Here is a 20,227-nt window from a genome sequence, read left to right as displayed (position 1 = left end):
CTCACGTACACGCTGTCTAGGCCTGGCCAGAAGGATCGCTTAAATGTTTTCAGTTGTACTGGACAGCTGAGGGATGAAGTGGCCAACCACAGGCTTCCATTGGTTGGACACCTCATCTAGAAACTGACTCATAGAAATGACTGGACTTGGACCGGCAGGCCAGACGTCGCTGCCAGTTTATAATAGTTTTATCAGTTTAACTTTCTCTTTATCTTCATCCATTTTGACAGTCAATCCATCTCTTTTTCAATCCAGTTTGAAGTTAAGCAGAGTTTCTTTTTTCCAGATGATCAGTTTCCATTTTCATTCCTTTCTGAGCTCACAGCTGGAACAGATAAACCTCCAAAACTGCTAATTTCTTTCAACTTCCCACCATAGATCTTATATTCATTCATTTTTAATGTCTGATGCATATCTATAAGAGCTGAACACAGTTGCACAATAATAATTTACATGTGCACTGCCAAACTCAGTTTGTGTGATGTGTAGGAATGTCATTTTGATTCTTGATACCCATATGAAGATGTCATGGTATGAAAACCAAAAATGATTACCCTGTTTACTTAATCGTAAACCTCTCCAATAAAATGTATTTTTAGATCACTGACACAATGGTTTATCTAAAATATGAGCATTATATTTTATTGATACAGAAATCTTGGGAGGCTTGCTGAGTAGTTTAGTAACATTACTACAAGGTTGCATTAGGTTAGCTTCAGCAATAAAACAACATTACATACTAAATGTGCACAGAGGGATTAAATATTTTCAGTAGTACTGTAGAGTTTAGGTTTTATTGCAAACATTTTATGCTGTGGACCACAGTTGATTTTACACTGCCTGCAGTACTATCAGGATGGCCGGACCAATAGGACACCTGCATAATATTGTACATACATTATATGAAAAACACAATTTTCCTGACATTTTCACTTCTGTATAGTAATTCTGACATTGGTGCTCCTGTGCATTTTATTGAAAAAATAGATATCCTAAACCCTCCTTCAGTTTTTACACTGTGCAAAGCCATCCAATTGGATTGGACCTTTGGGTGGGCTCGTTCTGGGTTCCATAAAGATGGATCATGACATGTTCAATCTCTAAAAACACTGAACATCTGTATTTAGTTTAATTTTTACTGTAACTTCATCTTTTCAAAGTCCATCCATCTCTTTCTTAATTAACTTTTAAGTTACTTAGTTTCACTATAAGTTTCTTTCAATCATTAGATAGAACTTCTGTCTACTGATTAATATCTAATGATTAAATCATAATCTAACCTCGGAATTAAACTTTCAATAAATAGAGCATTAATACACTTTCTCTGATGCAAATCTAAAGGAGCTTAACTCAGCTACAGAAGAGAATATCTCATCATAATGTTTTCCAGGCACGGTCTCCACAAGCACTGAACATTATAACCTTCAGTATTTATCACAGGGCTTTTATTGCCTTAGATAATATTTTCTGGACTTTATAAAGCACACGTTGTTTAGAAAGTCTAGTGATTTTCCACTTACATTTATTCAGAAAGTAGCAATGAAAGAAACATTCATTCCTGCTTCAGGGAACCAAAACCCACAAAGTATAACAAAATGCTGAATTGATTAACTGTGAACCTCATTAAATATTTATTATCTTTTTTTATGCCCGATTATCTATTATTGTTTGGTCAGAATAATGAGAGATTCGGGTTTTTTTGCTTGTTTATAATCTACCCCCCTCTCCCCCCATATTTTTTGGCATGCTTTCTTTAATATTTTTTCTTTCATCTTCCTTATGCCTCTCTCCACCCCTCCCATTCAGCCCCTCTTGCAGCACTCTGTTTATCAGTAGCAAGTGATCCAAAGAATATGCTTTGTTTCTGAAAGAACAGGAGAAGGAAATAGGAAAGGAGGAGAGAGTGGGTGGATTTGTGAAAAAGAGAAAAATAGAGACTAGGAGAGAAGAGGAGAGGAGAGGTGTGATTTGGTAGCCCTGATGACGCACTGGCACCCACAAACATTTTATGTGTCTGTCTGTCTGTGTGTGGTGGTTCAGATCAGTTGCAATCACTCCACTCTGCGCCACACACACGCACACATACACAAATACACACATGCACCTCTACCACCATCAGCGCCCAGAGGTACCGGCAGGGCCCGCAGTCGCATGGTTCCTTCGGCGGAGCAGGTGTTTTTCTGCGATGTGTTAACGAGCACGGCCTGCTGTCATTTCCGCTTTAAATGGATGTCGCAAATAGAACACACACACATATATAAGCTCTCCGTGTTCTCTTCTCCCAGCGAATTAGCTGAAACAAGGTGATCAAAACTGTTACTGAGCTTTGTATGTCAGCTGTGAGCATTTCTGCACATATTATGTGGAAAAGGTGTGTTAAAAGTGTGCGAAGTATGCACTTGTCAAACATTGGCTAGTTTATTTAAAGGGGCTGAGGTTTCAGCTGCTTAAAATGACAAACTGAGACCTTTACACAGCTTCCATCTCACCCTGTATGTGCACTCATTCTACTCGTCCAACTTTGTGTGAATCTGCACACGTGTGCACTTTAATCCATGTGTGTATCCATGCTGTTTTCCAGTAAGTGTTATCCGCCTCTGTGGTGTGGAAGTGCTTGACACTCATGTAATCCTGCAGCGGGTCATCTGATAAAGCTGTGGTGCCACCTTTGCGTCAGTCTGTGCCAGCCAGTTGGGTAAAACTCTGCCACCAGCTGCTCAGCAGATGTTTATATTTGTCTCTGCAGTCTAGGAAGGGTTATTCTCAATAAGCAATCTTATCTGATGTAATCTTGTCTCATCTGATCTGTCTCTTCTTCCTTCGCTTCTAGTGACCACTGGTTTTTGTAGATTTGTGTGCGTTGTGTGTCCGCGTGTGAGTATTTGGTAGAGGGGTCGTCACCTCAACACCTGCCCATGTATCAGCCAGATGATGTTTCTGGCATGGATAGTTTGAGTTCTGCGCTGGTAAACATGTTTTTGTCATTTTTTACATGATAATCCGATCTGAATCTGGCAAGCGCTGTGGGAGCCATAGAGATGCTGTGTGTAAGTGCGTGTTTGTGTAACACTGCAGAGTGTATGTGTGTGTGTGTGTGACATCTTTTGGACAGATGAGAGTTGAACAGACAGGCTCCTAACTGTCCAGGGAATAAAATCTGTATTTAAAATCCTTAGCATTATTATTGTTGCAGTTAATGCGACTGTCCATATATCATGATGATTATAGTAATCATCACAACCCCTGAATGAACTATTCCATCAGCATCACTCTTTCCTCTGAATCTGATCTGAATTTACCTATGTGTGCACCAAGTATTTATTGAAGATATTTAACTCCTACATTTTCTTTCTTTTTGTGTTCATCTTTCTTTTCAGGTGAATACATAAAGAACTGGCGACCGCGCTACTTCCTGCTGAAGACAGACGGCTCTTTCATCGGCTACAAAGAGAAACCTCAGGATGCTGACCTGCCCTACCCATTAAATAACTTCTCAGTAGCAAGTATGTTACCTACAACATATGCCATTATAGACTCTTGACACTGTGCTCTAAAATTTTGTGTACATGATTTTTTACATTGTATACAGACAGGAACATTAAAGGCAAGTGAGAAAATGATGATCCACAGATTTCTGTCAGAGGGATGCAGCATGTAGATTACATCTTTTTGTTTGACTCTCAACATTCAGTTGACAGATCATGTCAGTACCTTAAAGATATTGAAATGTTAAACTGTAAGCAGGGTATATGGGAAGACTAGTAGCCAGGAACCTGCATCTTTCCTCTACGTACATTACCAAAGTACCCTGCATACTTCTCTGGAGGCTCATAATTAAGTAATGATATGGTAACACCTCCTGTAATTTATCTGTGAAGGGAACATTTCAGTTCAATGAAGAATCTCTGCAGGTGGTACTGAGTCATGGTCTTGCTTTAGGACAACTCAGCACTTGATGAACTTTTAATAACTCTCAGTATTGCCTCCAACTGCTTATAAGACAGAACTGAGTTTCTATTAACTAACGAGGCACCTTTCTGTTTTTAAAAATATCAAATTTTCTCAAGTTAAGGTTACTTTATACTACACATAGATTAAAGACATTAAGTCTGGGAAATGAGAATAAAAGTGGACTTAGCAGGGCTTAGTGGAAATGCAGTAAAATACTTTTTCATGTAACGCTGATTAAAGATATCAGTCAGATCATAGTAAAGATAATGTTTGAAAGTGCCTTATAGCAGATAAAATGAAAGACTGAAACGGAAGAAAACAAAATCATTACCATCTGTCCAAGTGAACATCAGTCTACAAGTGAGGGAGGCGGGTTGAGAAGACAGTTATATCTCTGTCAGTATTAAAGAATGCGTGTAATAAAAGTCCTCGAGAAGTAAGTTGTGCAACTAGGCAGGGATCTTGAACTGCCTGAGGGCACATGTGGAGGCAGTAAACCTGATTTTTTTGGGGGGGTACCACAAGGACTACCATTCAAGCTGAAATGAGATAAAGAAGCAGATAACCTTGTTTAATTTTGGAAAATGAACCAGATCATTTTGTTGTTTTATAAAAAATACAGTGTAACACACAGCAGCTGTCTGTTAATGAATAAATGAGTATGTATTATCTAGTTGTTTACTGTAGTTCATGTTTATACATAATCTGATTGTTACTATGATGGTGTTTGCCCTCTTGGCACAAGGCCTGATGCAGATGCCACCAAAATTATTAGCATCTATTTCCAATTAACACTGTATTGCTGCACAATATCTCAGATTTCAAAATAACATAAATGAGGCGAATATGTTTATTCTTTTAAATCAAATGGCACCTGCAGGGCATGTGAAATATCTGCAGAGAAGCAGAGAATATGTGTGAGACGAGAGCCAAAACAGAAAATATGATGTATGATAGAATACAAGCTGATACCTCAGAGAAAATGATAAAAAATGGTACATCGAACAATGGAGGTGGAGAATGAAAGATAGGAGTCCGGAAGGGAGGACAAGTACGGGGAATGAGCGATGGTAGCTGATCAGAGGTGGCAGAGGAGAGAGGAAGAAGAGGGAAGGGCAGAGATGGAAGGATGATTAGGGTGGAGGAAGAGAAGGACGGAGGGACTGGGAAAGAGGAGGATCATCAGCACCGAACAGACAGGGAGGAGGAGACGAAGACAGGACTGGAGAATGAGGAAAAAGGGGAGAGAAAAGAGTTTGTGAGGAGGACAAGCCAGGCCATACATCCGGCCCTGGCTGCTTGGCACAGCACTGGCATTGCCACATCTGTTGCCCAAAGCTGGGAGGCCAGGTGGTGTGTGTGTGTGTATGTGAGTGTGTGCGTGTATGTGTTTGTTTGTTTTTGCGTGGTTGTGCGTGTGTGTTTGCGTGCGTGAACAACAGAAGTGGTCAGATGGAACAGAGATGGTACAGGCCTGTTCCCTGCAGAGGGACTCATACATACAAGCCTGTCACGCGCGCACACACACACACACACACACACACACACACACACACACACACACACACACACACACACACACACACTAAAACTGCTACACAGTTTTCACAATTGCCTGCTGTGGCAAACAACCCAATTTCATTCAAACTTTACTTTTACGTGTGTATGTGTGTGTTTGTCCGTGTGTGGGTGTGAGTGTTTTTTGGCATCAACCATAGCATAACATTGTTTTCAGGCAACACTGTAGGCTGTATTCACAAGTCAGGTTGAAGTTCTTTGTGTGTGTAGTTTTGTGTGTGTTTACATCGAAGCACTGTGGTCTTGTCATTAACCTTCCTGTTTATATTTAGGCAGAGCCATGACATGCTGTGCTGTGCCACAGTTAAACAGATAGCATTATAAGGAGGGGAAGGGAGAGATGAGCGAGGGAGAGAAGGTGAGCGGAGAATGACAGGAGACAAAAAGAGGACAGAGGGGAGGAGAAAACAGGAGAGAGAGATGGAGGGTCACATATGTAGAGCAAGTGGGGGAGATGAGAGGACAAAAGGTGACTCATTAGGCTCTTTTACATCAGTTCTCGTCTCCAAAAACCAGAGAGACTGCAAAGGGGGCAATGAAGATGCATTCTTTCCCACAGCAAGCTCACAGCCCCATCTGGCTATGTGTGTGTACGTTTCTGCTTTTGTGTACTGTAGTATGCTTTTGCGCAGTAATGGACTGCTGTATTGCCTATTTTCATAGAAATGCGTCTGTTCTGATAGTCACCAGATGCGTACGTGGTGCACCACATAATATCCCTTGGCACAGTCATTGGTTGCTGAAGTTGCCTTTTTTTTAAATCAACAAATTAAAATACAAAGTGCATGTTTTCTTAATGATAATGTTAAGGGTAATTTGTTACATGGGTTCTTTTTCAAGCTAAATGAATTCTAGTGTCACTGTGGCAAGGACTAGGCCTTTTTAACAGCAGAGGGCTTTAAGGGAAAAACACAGATGTTGCTAGTAACAACTGCCTAGGCACAAGTATAGAAAAAAATACCCTGGAAAATCCAATGGCCAACATGCTATACGTGCATATTTTTAACTTGTCATAAGTCATAAGTAACTTTGACCTGAAGTCACTACATCTTAATTTATTTCTGGTAGAGTTAGAAGTGCTCTGACCTGGTCTGAGTTTGTTTCTACTTATTTGTTTTTCTTGAGTGCAAAGTGATTGCAGTCATCGTACAGTGAAGACATCACTTTCCCTCTGGGTGCCCATTTTCTTTCTTTTCTTTTTTAAATTTATTTATTTATTTATTTTAGAATGTCAGCTGATGAAGACAGAGAGGCCGAAGCCAAACACCTTCATCATACGCTGCCTCCAGTGGACCACGGTCATCGAGAGGACGTTCCATGTGGACTCCCCAGATGAGAGGTCAGTTTTCCTTTAGGCAACAATTCCTAAAGTGTTCAACAATCAGGGTTTGATCAGTGAGTATCTATGTCTCTCCGAGAAATGAGTGCAGCATGCTGAATGGACATTTTGTAATCTAGTTAAGACTTATTAGTCAGAATACCAAAAAATGTCTATTCTTCCCTTAAGTTTTTGGATTCTTTATTGAGTTTAGTTTGTATTATGTAAGATTATTATACAGTGATGAAGGTGATTGAGGAACCAGTGTTGCACTTCTCCCTGTTGGAAATAAAACGTGAATCAGAATTGTCCACAGCTTACAATTATTTTGTGTTGTGACTTAAATTCTGTTGTTTAACCACCTCAAGTGAGTACAGAAATAAGTATTTCTAATACGTGTAATTCTATTCTACAATTAGAACCTGCGTGTTATTGAATGATTTGTAGTATCTATGTAAATACAAAAAAAATTATAGTACAAAAAAGTCTGAGTCACTCTTCATTTCTTTTTTCTGTGATGTGAAAAATAGGTGCTACAATATATTAAAACATGCAGACATAAATTCAAAACTGAGTTTTATGTTTATTATTGTCATGTTGAAAAATGAAGCTGTTGCCAATCAGATCCACAAGGTGTATTGCATGCTGAATCAAACTGTGCCGGTACTTTTCTGTGTTAATTCCACCAGTTTTGAGAAAATCTCCAGCACTGGCTGAAAACCCCAAACCATGACAGAGCCTCCACCATGTTTTATTGATGACTCTCACTGTTGCACATCTGTCTTCTGTACATATTGACAACAACTTGAATCAAAAATGTGAATGCCACAGATTTTCAATCCAGTTCATTTCCCTTCCTTAAGAATTTCTTCTTGATAGCTACGCTTGCATTGAGACCATTTTTGATGACGCTTCAGTTAACAGTAGATGGATCACATATCATGAACGTCCTGGTGCATCCCTCAAGTTCTGTGTCAGGTCTTTGCTGGAACGCATGACTTTCAGACCCTGTTCATCCACTATAGATATTTTTTTGGGCATGCTACTGCCGCTTGTGTCCTCCACTTCTCCAGTTTCCTTATATTTTTAATGATACTGTGCACCATGCTGAGATATTCCAAGTTTTTGGCTAATCGCTTCTTCAATCACCTCATTAGTGCAAAAATATTATTTTTTGCTTACCAAACTGTGTTATGTTTGGCATTTTCTTTATTTAACTAAAGAAATGAGAATAAATTATACGCTTGTAAAAAAGTTATTTAAAATTGGTTCCTTGATAAGCTGTCTGTTATATGTAGACATGACAGTAGTTCATCTCTTGAGTTAGTTGCCTTTTATCCTTGTATGATGCATAGGTTAGTGTTTCAACAAACAAAAAACATTAAACTGAAAATGATCAGGTGGAGATACTGGACTAAAAATAAATGAAAACCAGCCAAAGAACCACTTTGAAAGCCCTTCAGAAACCCAGAGAACTATTGCTCAAGAGCACTTAAAAAGAAATTTAAAATTGCAAGAGAGTTTGGATCATTGGATGCAAAATATAAAGAAATGACAGGCTGATTTTTGCACAGTAATGTATTCTTTGTATTACATTCCGTTTGGAATTGATTTACACTCTCCAAATTAGACTCTTCCCAGATTGCCACCTGAGACAAGTAGGGTAAAAGAGAGTTTGTTGCTTTCAGGGTCAGCTGTTGTTGCGGTGTTTTTCATGCCACAAGTCGGTGCTTGAATTTTGCTTGAGTATCGTGCCTCTTTCTCAATAACCTGTGGCTACCACCAGTCAAACTGACATCCACGACTGCTTGACGAAGCATTTTTTTTTTCATTAAGGGAAGCAAAAATAGCCAAATGAGTACAATTCATGTTGAAGTAAAATAAATGGAAAGTACATGGGTAAACGAATTATCAAGGGCAGGGATACAGTATGTATGAAGAGGTCTGTACTGTATTGCTTTTGGTGGTGTGAGAGAGAAAGGAGAGGGTGAGAGAGACAGAGTGGAAAGGAGACCTTTCAAGTTGCGTTGGCATAAATTCTCCAGCTGCTCAGTTCCTTTCTGAGGAGCTGAGGTGTTTATCTCCAGAAAATGAACAGCTTTGCCCAGAAGACCACAGATGCTTCTGTGCATCCTTTGAGTTTGTGTGTGTGTGTGTGTGTGTGTGTGTGTGTGTGTGTGTGTGTGTGTGTGTGTGTGTGTTCTTCTTTTTATTTATTCATTTTTTTTTTGGGTCTGTGTGTGTGGGCTGCAGCTGTCTGTCTAACTTGGTGTTATATGTTGCTTTTATAGTAGTTTAGTCTCTAGATAATCAAATAAGCATTTGAGAGTTAACATTAAACTAATAACTTTATATTGATGGAGGAAGAGGAAGTAGATGACTGTGAGCTCCAGATGTGCCTGTGCTTTGTTGTAGAAGTGTGCGCAAGATTTGCGTTATTGAAGTGGGATGGAAAAAAGTCTGCGTGTGGGAGTCTGTGCTGTTGTGTGTTACTGTATCTGTTGTACTGTACCCGTGCTGGCAGAGCTCCAGCTACCACAGCACCAACCCAGAGAGGGTGGCACGTGTTGGCGTGGTGCCCGACTGTAGGCAGGCCCATTATCTCTCATTAGCAAAAAAAAAAAAAAAAAAAACCCTCATTACACACAAAAAAAATACTCAAAATGAGAGAGCATTTATCTGCTGTCTGACCTTGAGAGAGTTCCCGTTGCTTTTCACGTAGCACACACACATTCGCACAATATGGATGCCACAAATTGAGTGCTCCACTGTTGTTGATAGAGTGTAACTTGAGTTTGCCCTTGTTTTGGAGTGTGTAGGGTATGCTAAGAAGTCTTTGCAGAAGAAAGAGATTCAGATCTTAAAAACACACTGCTCTGTTTAGGTTCAGATGAATGTTCCTCCAGATCCCTCAAGGAAACATATGGGCGTCTAACTCAAAACAAAACAAAGCAGACAGAGGTGAACGTTTATGAGTCAAGCAGGTTTCATTATTATGATCTCCTCACGGCTTACTCTGGGTAAGTGTATTTTCAAAGTGCATTCTCGTAAATCCAGATTTGCTTCTCCCGAGTCCAGGGGATTTCGGAATATTTGAGTATCATTTTTACTTCACCTCAGTTCAAGCTCTCTGGTGTTTTCTGCTAACATGTAACCCCTGCATGTGGCACAGGATTAACACTGTTTGAGTGAAGATCAGTGGCATAAAAAAAACTTCAAAGTACAAGTCATTTTGAACCATTTCATTCTTGAGGAAAACTTTCAAGTTCTTTGTATGAACTTAAACTAATTTACAATTTTTTGGATACTGCTAAAATCACAGAAATTTCTCTTCTCTTCTCTTCTCTTCTCTTCTCTTCTCTTCTCTTCTCTTCTCTTTTCTTCTCTTCTCTTCTCTTCTCTTCTCTTCTCTTCTCTTCTCCATTAGGGCAGAGGGAAGCTAGACCCTCTGTCCTAACCATTATATTCATCATTGTTAAATACAGTTAATGCACCTTAACATCTTGATGCATGGCCATCCATGCTGCTACAGATTATAATCACACACACACACACACACACACCCCTTCTCTGAACAGATGTTGAACATCACTGCTAATGGAAAGTCAATGGGGAGGAACAATGTTAGCAAACAACAAAGCATTGTTCCCTCTAATGCACTGGTGTGTATTTGCACACACTCATTCACCCTCTCGCCTCTTGCACATGCACACACACACAGACTGGTAGGCATTAGTTCTGCTCTATGATCATTGCTCATTTGGTTGATTCTCTAGTTGACCGTGTTTCCACTCTGTTGAACAAATAGGTGTTTATGTTAATTGAAAACACTTTGATGCCTTTAAAAACCTGGTTAAATAAGTGCACTCAAATTTCTTATTAATATTAGAACCAGTATAATGCATTACACCAATTTAATGTTTTTATACATGTGCTAGTTACAGGTGTGTGCTTAAGCATAGTAAACTGGGCCTTTTTGGACAGTCAGTATATTAAGAAAGGTCTTAGTAAGGCTGCAAATGCTAATTTTACCTTTTTACATGCTTTGACTCCAGAGATGAGTGGACAGAGGCCATTCAGATGGTGGCTGACAAGCTGCAGAGACAGGAGGAGGAAAGGATCCAGTGCAGCCCCACCTCCAACATCGACAACATGGTGGAGGAGGAGATGGACATCTCCACTACGCACCACAAAAGAAAGGTAAAAACTACACTTGCATGTGCACGTATTTTATACCCAAGGTACAAAAAATATTCCAGCTGTTGTGGAATATTTTCCACAACAGCCCCTAACCCTAACCCTAACCCCACAACAAATATTCCAACTAATATTTTTTTTCATGTTATAATACTCCAGCGAGTAAAAATATCTTCTGTGAAGGCACAGGTGATACTTGGGCACATTTTCTACTGCATACATAAAAATTAAACTTAACAATCTACCACTAGCTGCCTCCTCCGGCTCGGCTGTTTATTACACCCCACTCTGTAAAGGTTTTATGTAATAATGTTATGGCTCAATAAAAATCTGTTTTCAGTGTCTATCGTAGACTAAAGGGCTTGTTTTGACCTGACAGTCGCACTCGGCATGGTCATGAAGATGACTGGGAGTCATCCCACGGGCGCCATTAACATCACTCATGAATTTCATGGCATTTAGCCCAGTAGCAGTCAATAAATGTTGTTTTTGGCTGCTTGAATTTAGATATCATTTACATTGAGGAAGATTGCCGTTTTTCTGTTACATAAAAAAAAAAGGCTTTATAGAGAATCCTCATTGTATTGCTTAAAGGAGAAAAATATACTTATTTCAAAATATTCACAGCCCTACACTTCCAATGGGATTTTAACATTTCTAAATGCCAGTAGATACTGCATCAATTATTCAACTGAGGAACTCATGATATTGGCCTTCTCTTTTTTCCTCTAATAGACAATGAGCGACTTCGACTACCTGAAGCTGCTGGGAAAGGGAACCTTTGGTAAAGTGATTCTTGTCCGGGAAAAGGCCAGCGGGAAATACTACGCCATGAAAATCCTTAAAAAAGAAGTCATCATAGCCAAGGTGAGTCTGGAAAATACATCAAGTATGTATTTTCAGTTGCGTCCATTAAGTTGAATATTTTATCTTTTACTGTACTTTTGATTCTGAGTAGTGTCAGATGTCAGTATTGGTTGTTTTTATTGCACTGCTGCAGCACTGTTCAGCTGTCCTCTTTCTTAGTGGTTTAAGTGGACTGATAATGGTTTTCATTGCATGTTGTCTGAACAGGATGAAGTGGCTCACACACTCACAGAGAGCAGAGTACTAAAAAACACCAGGCACCCCTTTCTAACTGTAAGTACCTCATACACACTAAACACAACTGGTTTAAATTTATAGATCTTTACATATGGACCGTGTCCTGACATCTGTACGCACACAGCTTATTGATCCTCCACACACCTGAGTCTTCTGAGGCCAATTACGATTTAGACGCCACATTGTTGTACTTTAACAGCTGCATCTGTTAGCTTTGATGTACACATTCACACATTAGCTGCTGCACACATATATGCATGTTCACACACAGACACACACACACACACACACACACACACACACACACACACACACACACACACACACACACACTATCGAAAGAGCAATTACAGTTCACATCTGAGTTTAGCCCCGTCACACCTGCAGCCACAAAGAGACTTCAACCAACTGTTCTTTTGTTTAGCAGATTTCTCCCTCAAAAGAGAAAGTGAACACACAGACACCTACTTGCTTTGAATAAACAAATAGAGGCATAAACAGTTTAAAGCTTAGGCCGATCACGTTGTGCTCCTCCTGCTGTTCTAGCTAGAACGGCAAGACTTCCTGCTGTGTATGAAATCGTTCACTCACCCACTTCACTGTTCACTGTACAGGGAGTGCATACGAAAACAGGCAGATTGTTTGTGCTTTTTAAGCCAAATGAAAAAGGAGCATTTCATATTACCTCTCCTGTACAACCAGCTAGGCCTGAAATGTTATATTATATATATTCTGAGATATTTTTTTTTAAATTAATGCAAGGCTGATGCTTTCAGTGCCTCGGTGAATGATTTCTGTTATATAAATTGTTTGTGTGTGTGTGGTTTTCGTTTCAGTCTCTAAAATACTCATTCCAGACTAAAGACCGCCTCTGTTTCGTCATGGAGTATGTGAATGGAGGAGAGGTAAGAGACACACACATTTGTGATGGATGTGCTGTGTGTGGTTTCTCATCTTTGTGTTACTACTTTAAAGAGCCGGTTAAACCACATTTCCACCACAATAACTGTCGGCGAGTTACTTTCTCACAGTAACTGTCTTATGGTATGTAAACAGATACATTCCTGGATCTGTTATCTTGATTTTCATTTCAGTTTTTATATATCAGGGCTGTTACAAGTGTTTTAAATCATATTTAATCACTCTCCAGATGCCAGTGTTCAGACAAACTAAAAGAGACTGGATTTAAATTGTAAATTAGTTGTTTTTGTGATTATTATTATTTCAAAGACAATTTCCTAAACAGTTTTTTGGGTTCATAAATGTCTCACAGATGAATACAGAATATGTTGTAATTGTATGTGCAAAGCTGCAGCAGCAGTGCCGGGAATGATCGGTTGAACGTGCAAACACTGAAGAAGTGGCTAAAGTTTCGCTTTTGGATTGCTTTCTAACACGGTTAATTTTCCAACCAACTGGCCTCTCACTTGCCTTCTCGCCTCTCTTTTCTGTACTCTCCTTCTCCTGCGTGCGTCTATTTATGAACACACCTATGGGGAGGACACAGCCAGAATGACAGTCTGAGATGAAATGAGTTTGGATTCCCCCACTTTTCCATTTCTCAGATTTTTAATCGGGCCGTTTTTGCAATCTTGGTTCATTCCCTTAGTGTAACTGTCACCTGCTCCCCTCCCAGCTAGTTAAGCAGTTCAGCCAGCACCGGGCCTGAGCAGAACTCACACACACACACACACACACACTTACCCTGAGAACACAAGCACAGACACACACAAAAGGCACACATACTTAGACAAACACACGCAGCAAATTTTTACCTCAACGGACAAATTGTGACCACACATGCCTCACACACACCACACACACACACACACCAAACCCATTACAAACCTGCCACAGTCACAGCTGCCAGTACACTGATGAAGGCCCACCTGTCGTGTTACCCCCTCTCCCCACAGCTTCAACACATACACACACACATGCACACACTTGCACACAAACAGACACCATTTGAGCAAGGTGGTCTGTGAGCATCACTCCAGTGGCCATTATGCAAACCTCCCTGAACAATTAATGGGGAGATATGTGCCCTTTGGCCTCATGGGTAATTTGTATGACTCGACTGTTGCGGCACAGCAGGCTGATGTCAGTTTGGTGCCACATGTGTAGCTGTGTGACAGTGAGAACTTGACAACTGACAGCGAAGGAGAAAGTAAGTGAGGAAGGGAATGTGAGGTGAGCCATTTAAAAGGAAGACAGAAGAGGTCAAACCACGGGGGGGGGGGGGCGGGGGGTTGTACTCTTTAAAGTATGAAAATAAGCCTTGTGCCAAAAACAGAGAACGGTGGATATGAGAATGGAGCAAATGAAGACGGAGGCTCAGGGGGCAAGGCCAGTTAGGCCACTAATGAGTACTGCACCGTAGGCAGTCGGGGGGCTGTTGGCGACAGCGGCAGTCGGCCTGTCTTTAACTAGACTGGTGTATTGATTAAACCCTTGATTTGGCCCCCATCGCCGAACTCCACGCCAGCACCGTGCCAACCTAGCCCAGAGGGTAACGTGGAAGAGGTATGCGTGTCTGTGTATGTGTAGTGAGAAGGGGGTGTGGGGGGGGCCACTAGATGAGGCGCCAGCTGCCGAGCGCCTCCACCCGCCGTCCTCTGAGACCCCCCCCCCCCCCACACACACACACACATGCACCCCTCACACACACACGCGCGCGCACACACACCCCACTCACCCTCCCCTCCGCTATCTATCATCTCAATATGGTGCGGGCAGCCAGTTTGTGTTGTGCTAATTTCCTCCAATAAATCAGTAATTATTGCTGTGCCGTCCCTGCTGTCTCTCCCCCTTCTCTCTCCCCCGCCCTCTCTCTGTTACTCTCCCTCTCACCCGCTCTTCCCTTCTCGTCCTTCCTCCTTTTCCCGCAGCTGTTTTTCCATTTGTCCAGAGAACGGGTGTTCTCAGAGGAGCGCACGCGCTTCTACGGTGCAGAGATTGTTTCGGCTCTCGACTACCTGCATTCAGCCAAGATTGTGTACCGGGACCTCAAGGTAAACAGAAACAGGAAGGAAAAGCAGGCTGGGGGCATGGAAGAGAGTGATCAGATATTTTAGGGAAAACTTCTTTTGTTTTTGCCCCCCTCCCACCTCTTGTGTTTCGGTGTCCCTCCCCGTCCAGGAGAAGACGAGTGGCTCAGGATGTGTAGTAATTAAAGAGACGGACAGGGACAAGCTCACACAGACATAAAGCAGCAAAGAATTGCAGGAGGCAGGGAGAGAGGGAAGAAGAGAGGTGCTGATGCCACAGAGGTAGAGAGGTAGATGGCTCCGTCTGAGTGCCTGCCTGGCAGCCTTGGCCCCAGCCCCACTCACAGCAGCCAAGAAAACAGAAAGGAGAAAAAGCAGACAGAGAGTGAGAAAAACACTTCAGCCATTAAAATTAAAAGGTTGAGTGGCTCCACTACATGCCTGAAGTTTATTTCCCCTTTCAACTTGGTGTTTGTGTGTCTGAGTGTGTGTACTGCCACACTGTGGAGTAATACAATACAGCTTACTCGTCCCTCACTGCTTTCCTCTTCAAAGTGATAACAAGTTTGACTCCACAGTGCACAAAAAGTGTTCAGCCAGTTAATAAAGTGTCACATAATGACAAAGAGATTTTGCTTTCCTTCCAGTTGGAAAACTTAATGCTGGATAAAGATGGCCATATCAAAATCACAGATTTTGGGCTCTGCAAGGAGGGCATCACTGATGCTGCTACCATGAAGACCTTCTGTGGTACACCAGAGTACCTTGCACCTGAGGTAATGTTTTTTTTAAATGTGTGTATATACATTTATGTTTTTTGTCATCAGAGGGTGAATGTGAGGTGCCCGCAATGCACTGCAATGCACACATCCTTGGTATTTACACCTGGATGCATGCACATCTGTAATCTTGTACAGGAAAGGAGAAGCTTTTTCCTTTGATCTTCACTAATTGATCACTCACGCGTGTACCCCACGTGTGAAATTTGAAGTATAACATGATGTGTGGTGTCGCAGAATTTTATGCATTTGTTGCTTAACTTTTTCATTAAAATTCTGTTTTTATTTATAGATAAGAAGAAGAGATGAGAAGCAGTTAAAGAAATTGCTAATATGTCACAGGGCACATTCCTGAGAGTTGTACTGTATAGTAGTTCTGGGCACCATGTAAAAACCATACACTGTCAGGACAATGTACGTGTAAGATATTTTTAGAGGTGCAGGATATAGAGCTCAGCCTGTTTCCACATGTGACATTGATTCAGCACAGTCATCATGAACATGTTAGGTGTTCAAAGGCCAAAAAGCAAAGGATTCAAACCACCAGATCCACGAAGGAGCGTCCACTTTTTAAACTGATTTATATAATTGATCAACAACAGAAATCTCAGTGACTGTATGTTATGTTCCGTAAACTGAGCAGATTGACTTAGGCCTCGTAGTACATAAAAGCATCTGTGGCATCCACAGGCGGCCTATCCATTAGGCAGCTTTTCTGCAGTGCTCAGGGTTCCACCAGGAAGGCCCCTGTGAACTGTGAGGCTTATGTTGCCCACCGCACAGTTTCTGTTTATCTAACAACAGCCCTGGCTGATTAATTTAACTACCGGAATTATTACTGAGCTTTGATAAATGGGTGCGTGCAGGGTAGGTTCATGAAGAACCTGCAGGAGCCACACATACAGTATCCTTTACTGCATTACAAAAATACATTGTTAATAGCAAAATTTATTTCTGAGTATTGAAACACACTGACAGAGAGGCCATTCTGTGTTTCGTTATCATGAATTATCTTATTGTTTCATTTATATCTGGTTGAGGCGGAGCTAATGCGCTCAGTACACTTGAATCACAAAGTGATGATCCAGAGACTCTCTCCCGACCCGTTACCCATAACACTCATGAGGGTGTTAGGAGTCTTCTTATAGTGGAATTTATGTATGTACAGTTTCATTTGCAAATTTCACAGGCAAACAATTTCCATAATATCAGGGTGAACAGTAAATATGCAGTTTTTGCGTGCGAAGCAGGGTGTTGGTTGAATTGGAAAAGGGCAAAGCACGGTTCCACACACACACACACACAAACACACAGCGCTACGATCTTGTAATCATTTTTTTCAACCATCCGCTGTCCAGTCATCAGCTCTGCCTCACTCGAAGGCCAGCAGATCAACTGCAGAGAGTGTTGCACGACTGTGGGTGGTGGAAGCAGAGCAATGGTGATGTGGAGATGAAGGCAGGAGGGGAGAGGCATAGTATATATCCCACTCAAAAAAGTATGGAGGACAATTTGGCGCAGCATTTTGTGCTTTTTTTTTTTTAGTCCCTTCCTTTGCGTGCCAAAAGCTGATTGGAGGCTGTTGGTTATTTTTCACAGGATGTGCGTCTGTGTGTATTTATGTGTGTGTGCGCGCGCGCGCATGTGTGCGCTGTGTGTGTGTGATTGCAGTAGAAAGTGCAGGCTAAAGCGAGGCAGATGGCGGCAGATGGGCGAGGTTGGAGGAAGGTGCTCGGAAAAAACCTGGAAATCTACACCACCGCCGCCGCCACTCGCCCGCCCGCACGCTCTGCTCGCCCGCCCGCGTGTAAAAATAACACAGTTTGCTCGGAGCCAAGTTACAGAGATGCAAAGTAGCCGGGATAAAAAAGAGAAAGGGGGGATGGGGGTTGAAGACAGAGGAAGATGAGAAGGGAGAGAAAATATTTCAGGGTTACAGGAGTGAAATTCAGACAGTTCCTGTGTTTGCCGTCAGTGAAAAGGGCAGATGAGAAGTGAATAAAGAGGGTTTCTGTCTGCTGCGTGCCTGAAGAACACACAAACAGATACTGCAGCAACGCAACGCTGAATAATTCTTCATCCAAACTTGTAAAGAATTAGATTGAAGTGTTATTGTTTGTTTCAAGGGAAGTCAACAATTGAAAAAAAGATTAATGTAAGATTAATAAAAAATAAGCAGTGTAAGATCCTCGCAAAGGGATGGAACGGGATCAGAGAAAACACATGGAGAGTGGTTTTTTTCCTCTTCTTTTTTGTGCGTTTGACACATTTCTTTGTGGCAAATTTGAAAGTGTTAAAGGGAATGGATTTGGGCCTTTTCCATTTATTTGTATGTGTTTGTTTTTATTTTGTTTGTATGTTGTATATGTTGGGTATGATTGCGACTCTTTTTCTATTGTAAATGTTTCACAAACATAGCGGCACAGTCAGCGTATTTCAAAATGTTAGCACAGTGACAGCACAAATTCATTTCCAAGTGATGACACTTTGGAGATGGAAGGCCTCTGTCTGATACCCACAATATGGGATAGTATGTTCACAGTATATGAACTGTGTATGTGGATGTGTGTTTGTGTTTCCTGCTGGGTATCTGGGCTGGTACAGCCTCAGGCTGTGTGTGCCCATCCCGTCCCATCTCGCCCTGTCCAGGCTGCCAAAGCCCTCATCCCGCGATCGGCAGCTAGCTGCCACATGGCTGCCACTATAGGGACCAGGACAGGACAGGACCTTCTCCATCACTGCTGCTTTAAATCACTCTCTTCTCCTCCTTCTCTTCTTCGCATCCTCTCCTCCTCTTCCTCTCCTCCTTCTTTCCTTCTCCTCTCCTCTCCTCTCCTCTCCTCTCCTCTCCTCTCCTCTCCTCTCGATTTGTCCCATTTGTTTCTTCCTGTCTTGTCCTATTTATTTGCCCTGCCTCTTTTTAAATTATACACATAACCACACATGCCATAAACACACACACACGCATACACACTCCAGTGCCTCCATGCCTCGGGCTGTGGGGCATCATTCTGGCTCTGTGTGGATTAATCTGCTCCCTGCCTGCAACCGAGCTGCCACCACTTTCTTTAGTCCCAGGACACACGGACACACCATTACACACACTGTTACAGACACTGACAGGCACATACATATACATGCCTAACTGGACACGTTGATTAGTTTACATTTCTGTACCTTTTTTGTACAAAGATGCAAAATCAGCCTCGTAAGCTGCTCTGAATTTCATAAACTGTTCCCTGTGTCTGTGTGTGTGTGTGTGTGTGTGTGTGTGTGTGTGCGTGTGTGTGTGTGTGTGTGTGTGTGTGTGTGTGTGTGTGTGTGTGTGTGTGCCCTCGAGCTGCAGGAACTGAAACAACACCAAACATCTCACACTCAAAACTTTATGAATTTGATGAGGATGGATAAATATTCCATCTGCTGTGTGTGTGCGTGTGTGTGTCTTGCAGTCTCCCAGCAGTCTAAGCCAGTGTTATCCCTCCAGCCGTACCAGTCAGTAATATATCTGGAGCTGGCGGTGTGTTTCATTCCCCCAGCTCTTCTCTGCAGCTGCCAACTGGGTGACCAGCTTAATTCTCACCCAAACACACATTCACACATAAAATAGCACTCATAAGTCTCTTATTCACTTCCACATACTGTACATGTTGACTTGCACACATTGAAGCAGTCCGCCTGCATCATTAGCAGTTTAGTGTCAAGTGCATGAGCTCAGTCAGTTAATGACCAGCTTTCCGTGGTATTGAACTGCTGTAGAAACTCACAGGCAGCTGTTTGGTGTGTTCTTCGTATTCTTTTTTTTTCTCTTCCCTGCGTGGTGCACTATGACATTTGAATTCAGCAGTCTTATCTAATTGTAGAGCTGGAAAGAAACTGCCAAGTAAAAATGTATTCAAAATAAGCATATTGCATATTTTCTGCCTGCCTTCACGGCATTTTAGGCTGTGGTTACTTTAAATGACAGCAACTCTGTTTAGGATTTAAAATGCAGAAATATGCTAAATAAAACTAGATTTTGCTTCCTTGAGTTTCCTCATACAGTTGATTATATCACATCCGTAACATTGAACTGATACATTTAGAGTGGTATGGTTTAATTTTAGACACTGTTTTCACCTTTTGACACTGCTAATAAGGCTTATGTGAACATCAAAGCACAATTTGCAATTAGTATGCATCAAAGGTTTTTTGTTGTTCTTTTTTAAAGTTTATTAAAAGTTTTGATATGTGACCCTGTTTTCTGTTTAATATGAGCCAGTTATGTATTTATGACACCTGTCTTCCCAGCATCTGCCACACAATGTCTGGTG

At 41.6% G+C, this 20,227-nt stretch overlaps 1 protein-coding gene across 2 annotated transcripts in view; it reads left to right on the top strand.

The window, feature by feature from the left end:
- The window catches only part of akt3a (v-akt murine thymoma viral oncogene homolog 3a), a 55,552-nt gene that overhangs the window by 27,378 nt on the left and 7,947 nt on the right, over positions 1-20,227 (top strand). For both annotated transcript variants that reach the window (XM_063491963.1, XM_063491964.1), the window contains exons 3-10: positions 3,378-3,503; positions 6,757-6,868; positions 10,903-11,047; positions 11,780-11,911; positions 12,119-12,184; positions 12,985-13,053; positions 15,040-15,162; positions 15,786-15,914. In XM_063491963.1, coding sequence (XP_063348033.1) covers positions 3,378-3,503; positions 6,757-6,868; positions 10,903-11,047; positions 11,780-11,911; positions 12,119-12,184; positions 12,985-13,053; positions 15,040-15,162; positions 15,786-15,914 — 902 coding nt within the window. The remainder of the gene's footprint in view (positions 1-3,377; positions 3,504-6,756; positions 6,869-10,902; positions 11,048-11,779; positions 11,912-12,118; positions 12,185-12,984; positions 13,054-15,039; positions 15,163-15,785; positions 15,915-20,227) is intronic.

Source organism: Pelmatolapia mariae, linkage group LG13 (genome assembly GCF_036321145.2).
Source record: "Pelmatolapia mariae isolate MD_Pm_ZW linkage group LG13, Pm_UMD_F_2, whole genome shotgun sequence".
NCBI lineage: Eukaryota > Metazoa > Chordata > Actinopteri > Cichliformes > Cichlidae > Pelmatolapia > Pelmatolapia mariae.
The sequence above is the reverse complement of the archived record's forward strand: the minus strand, read 5'-3'. Positions and strand labels throughout refer to the sequence as shown.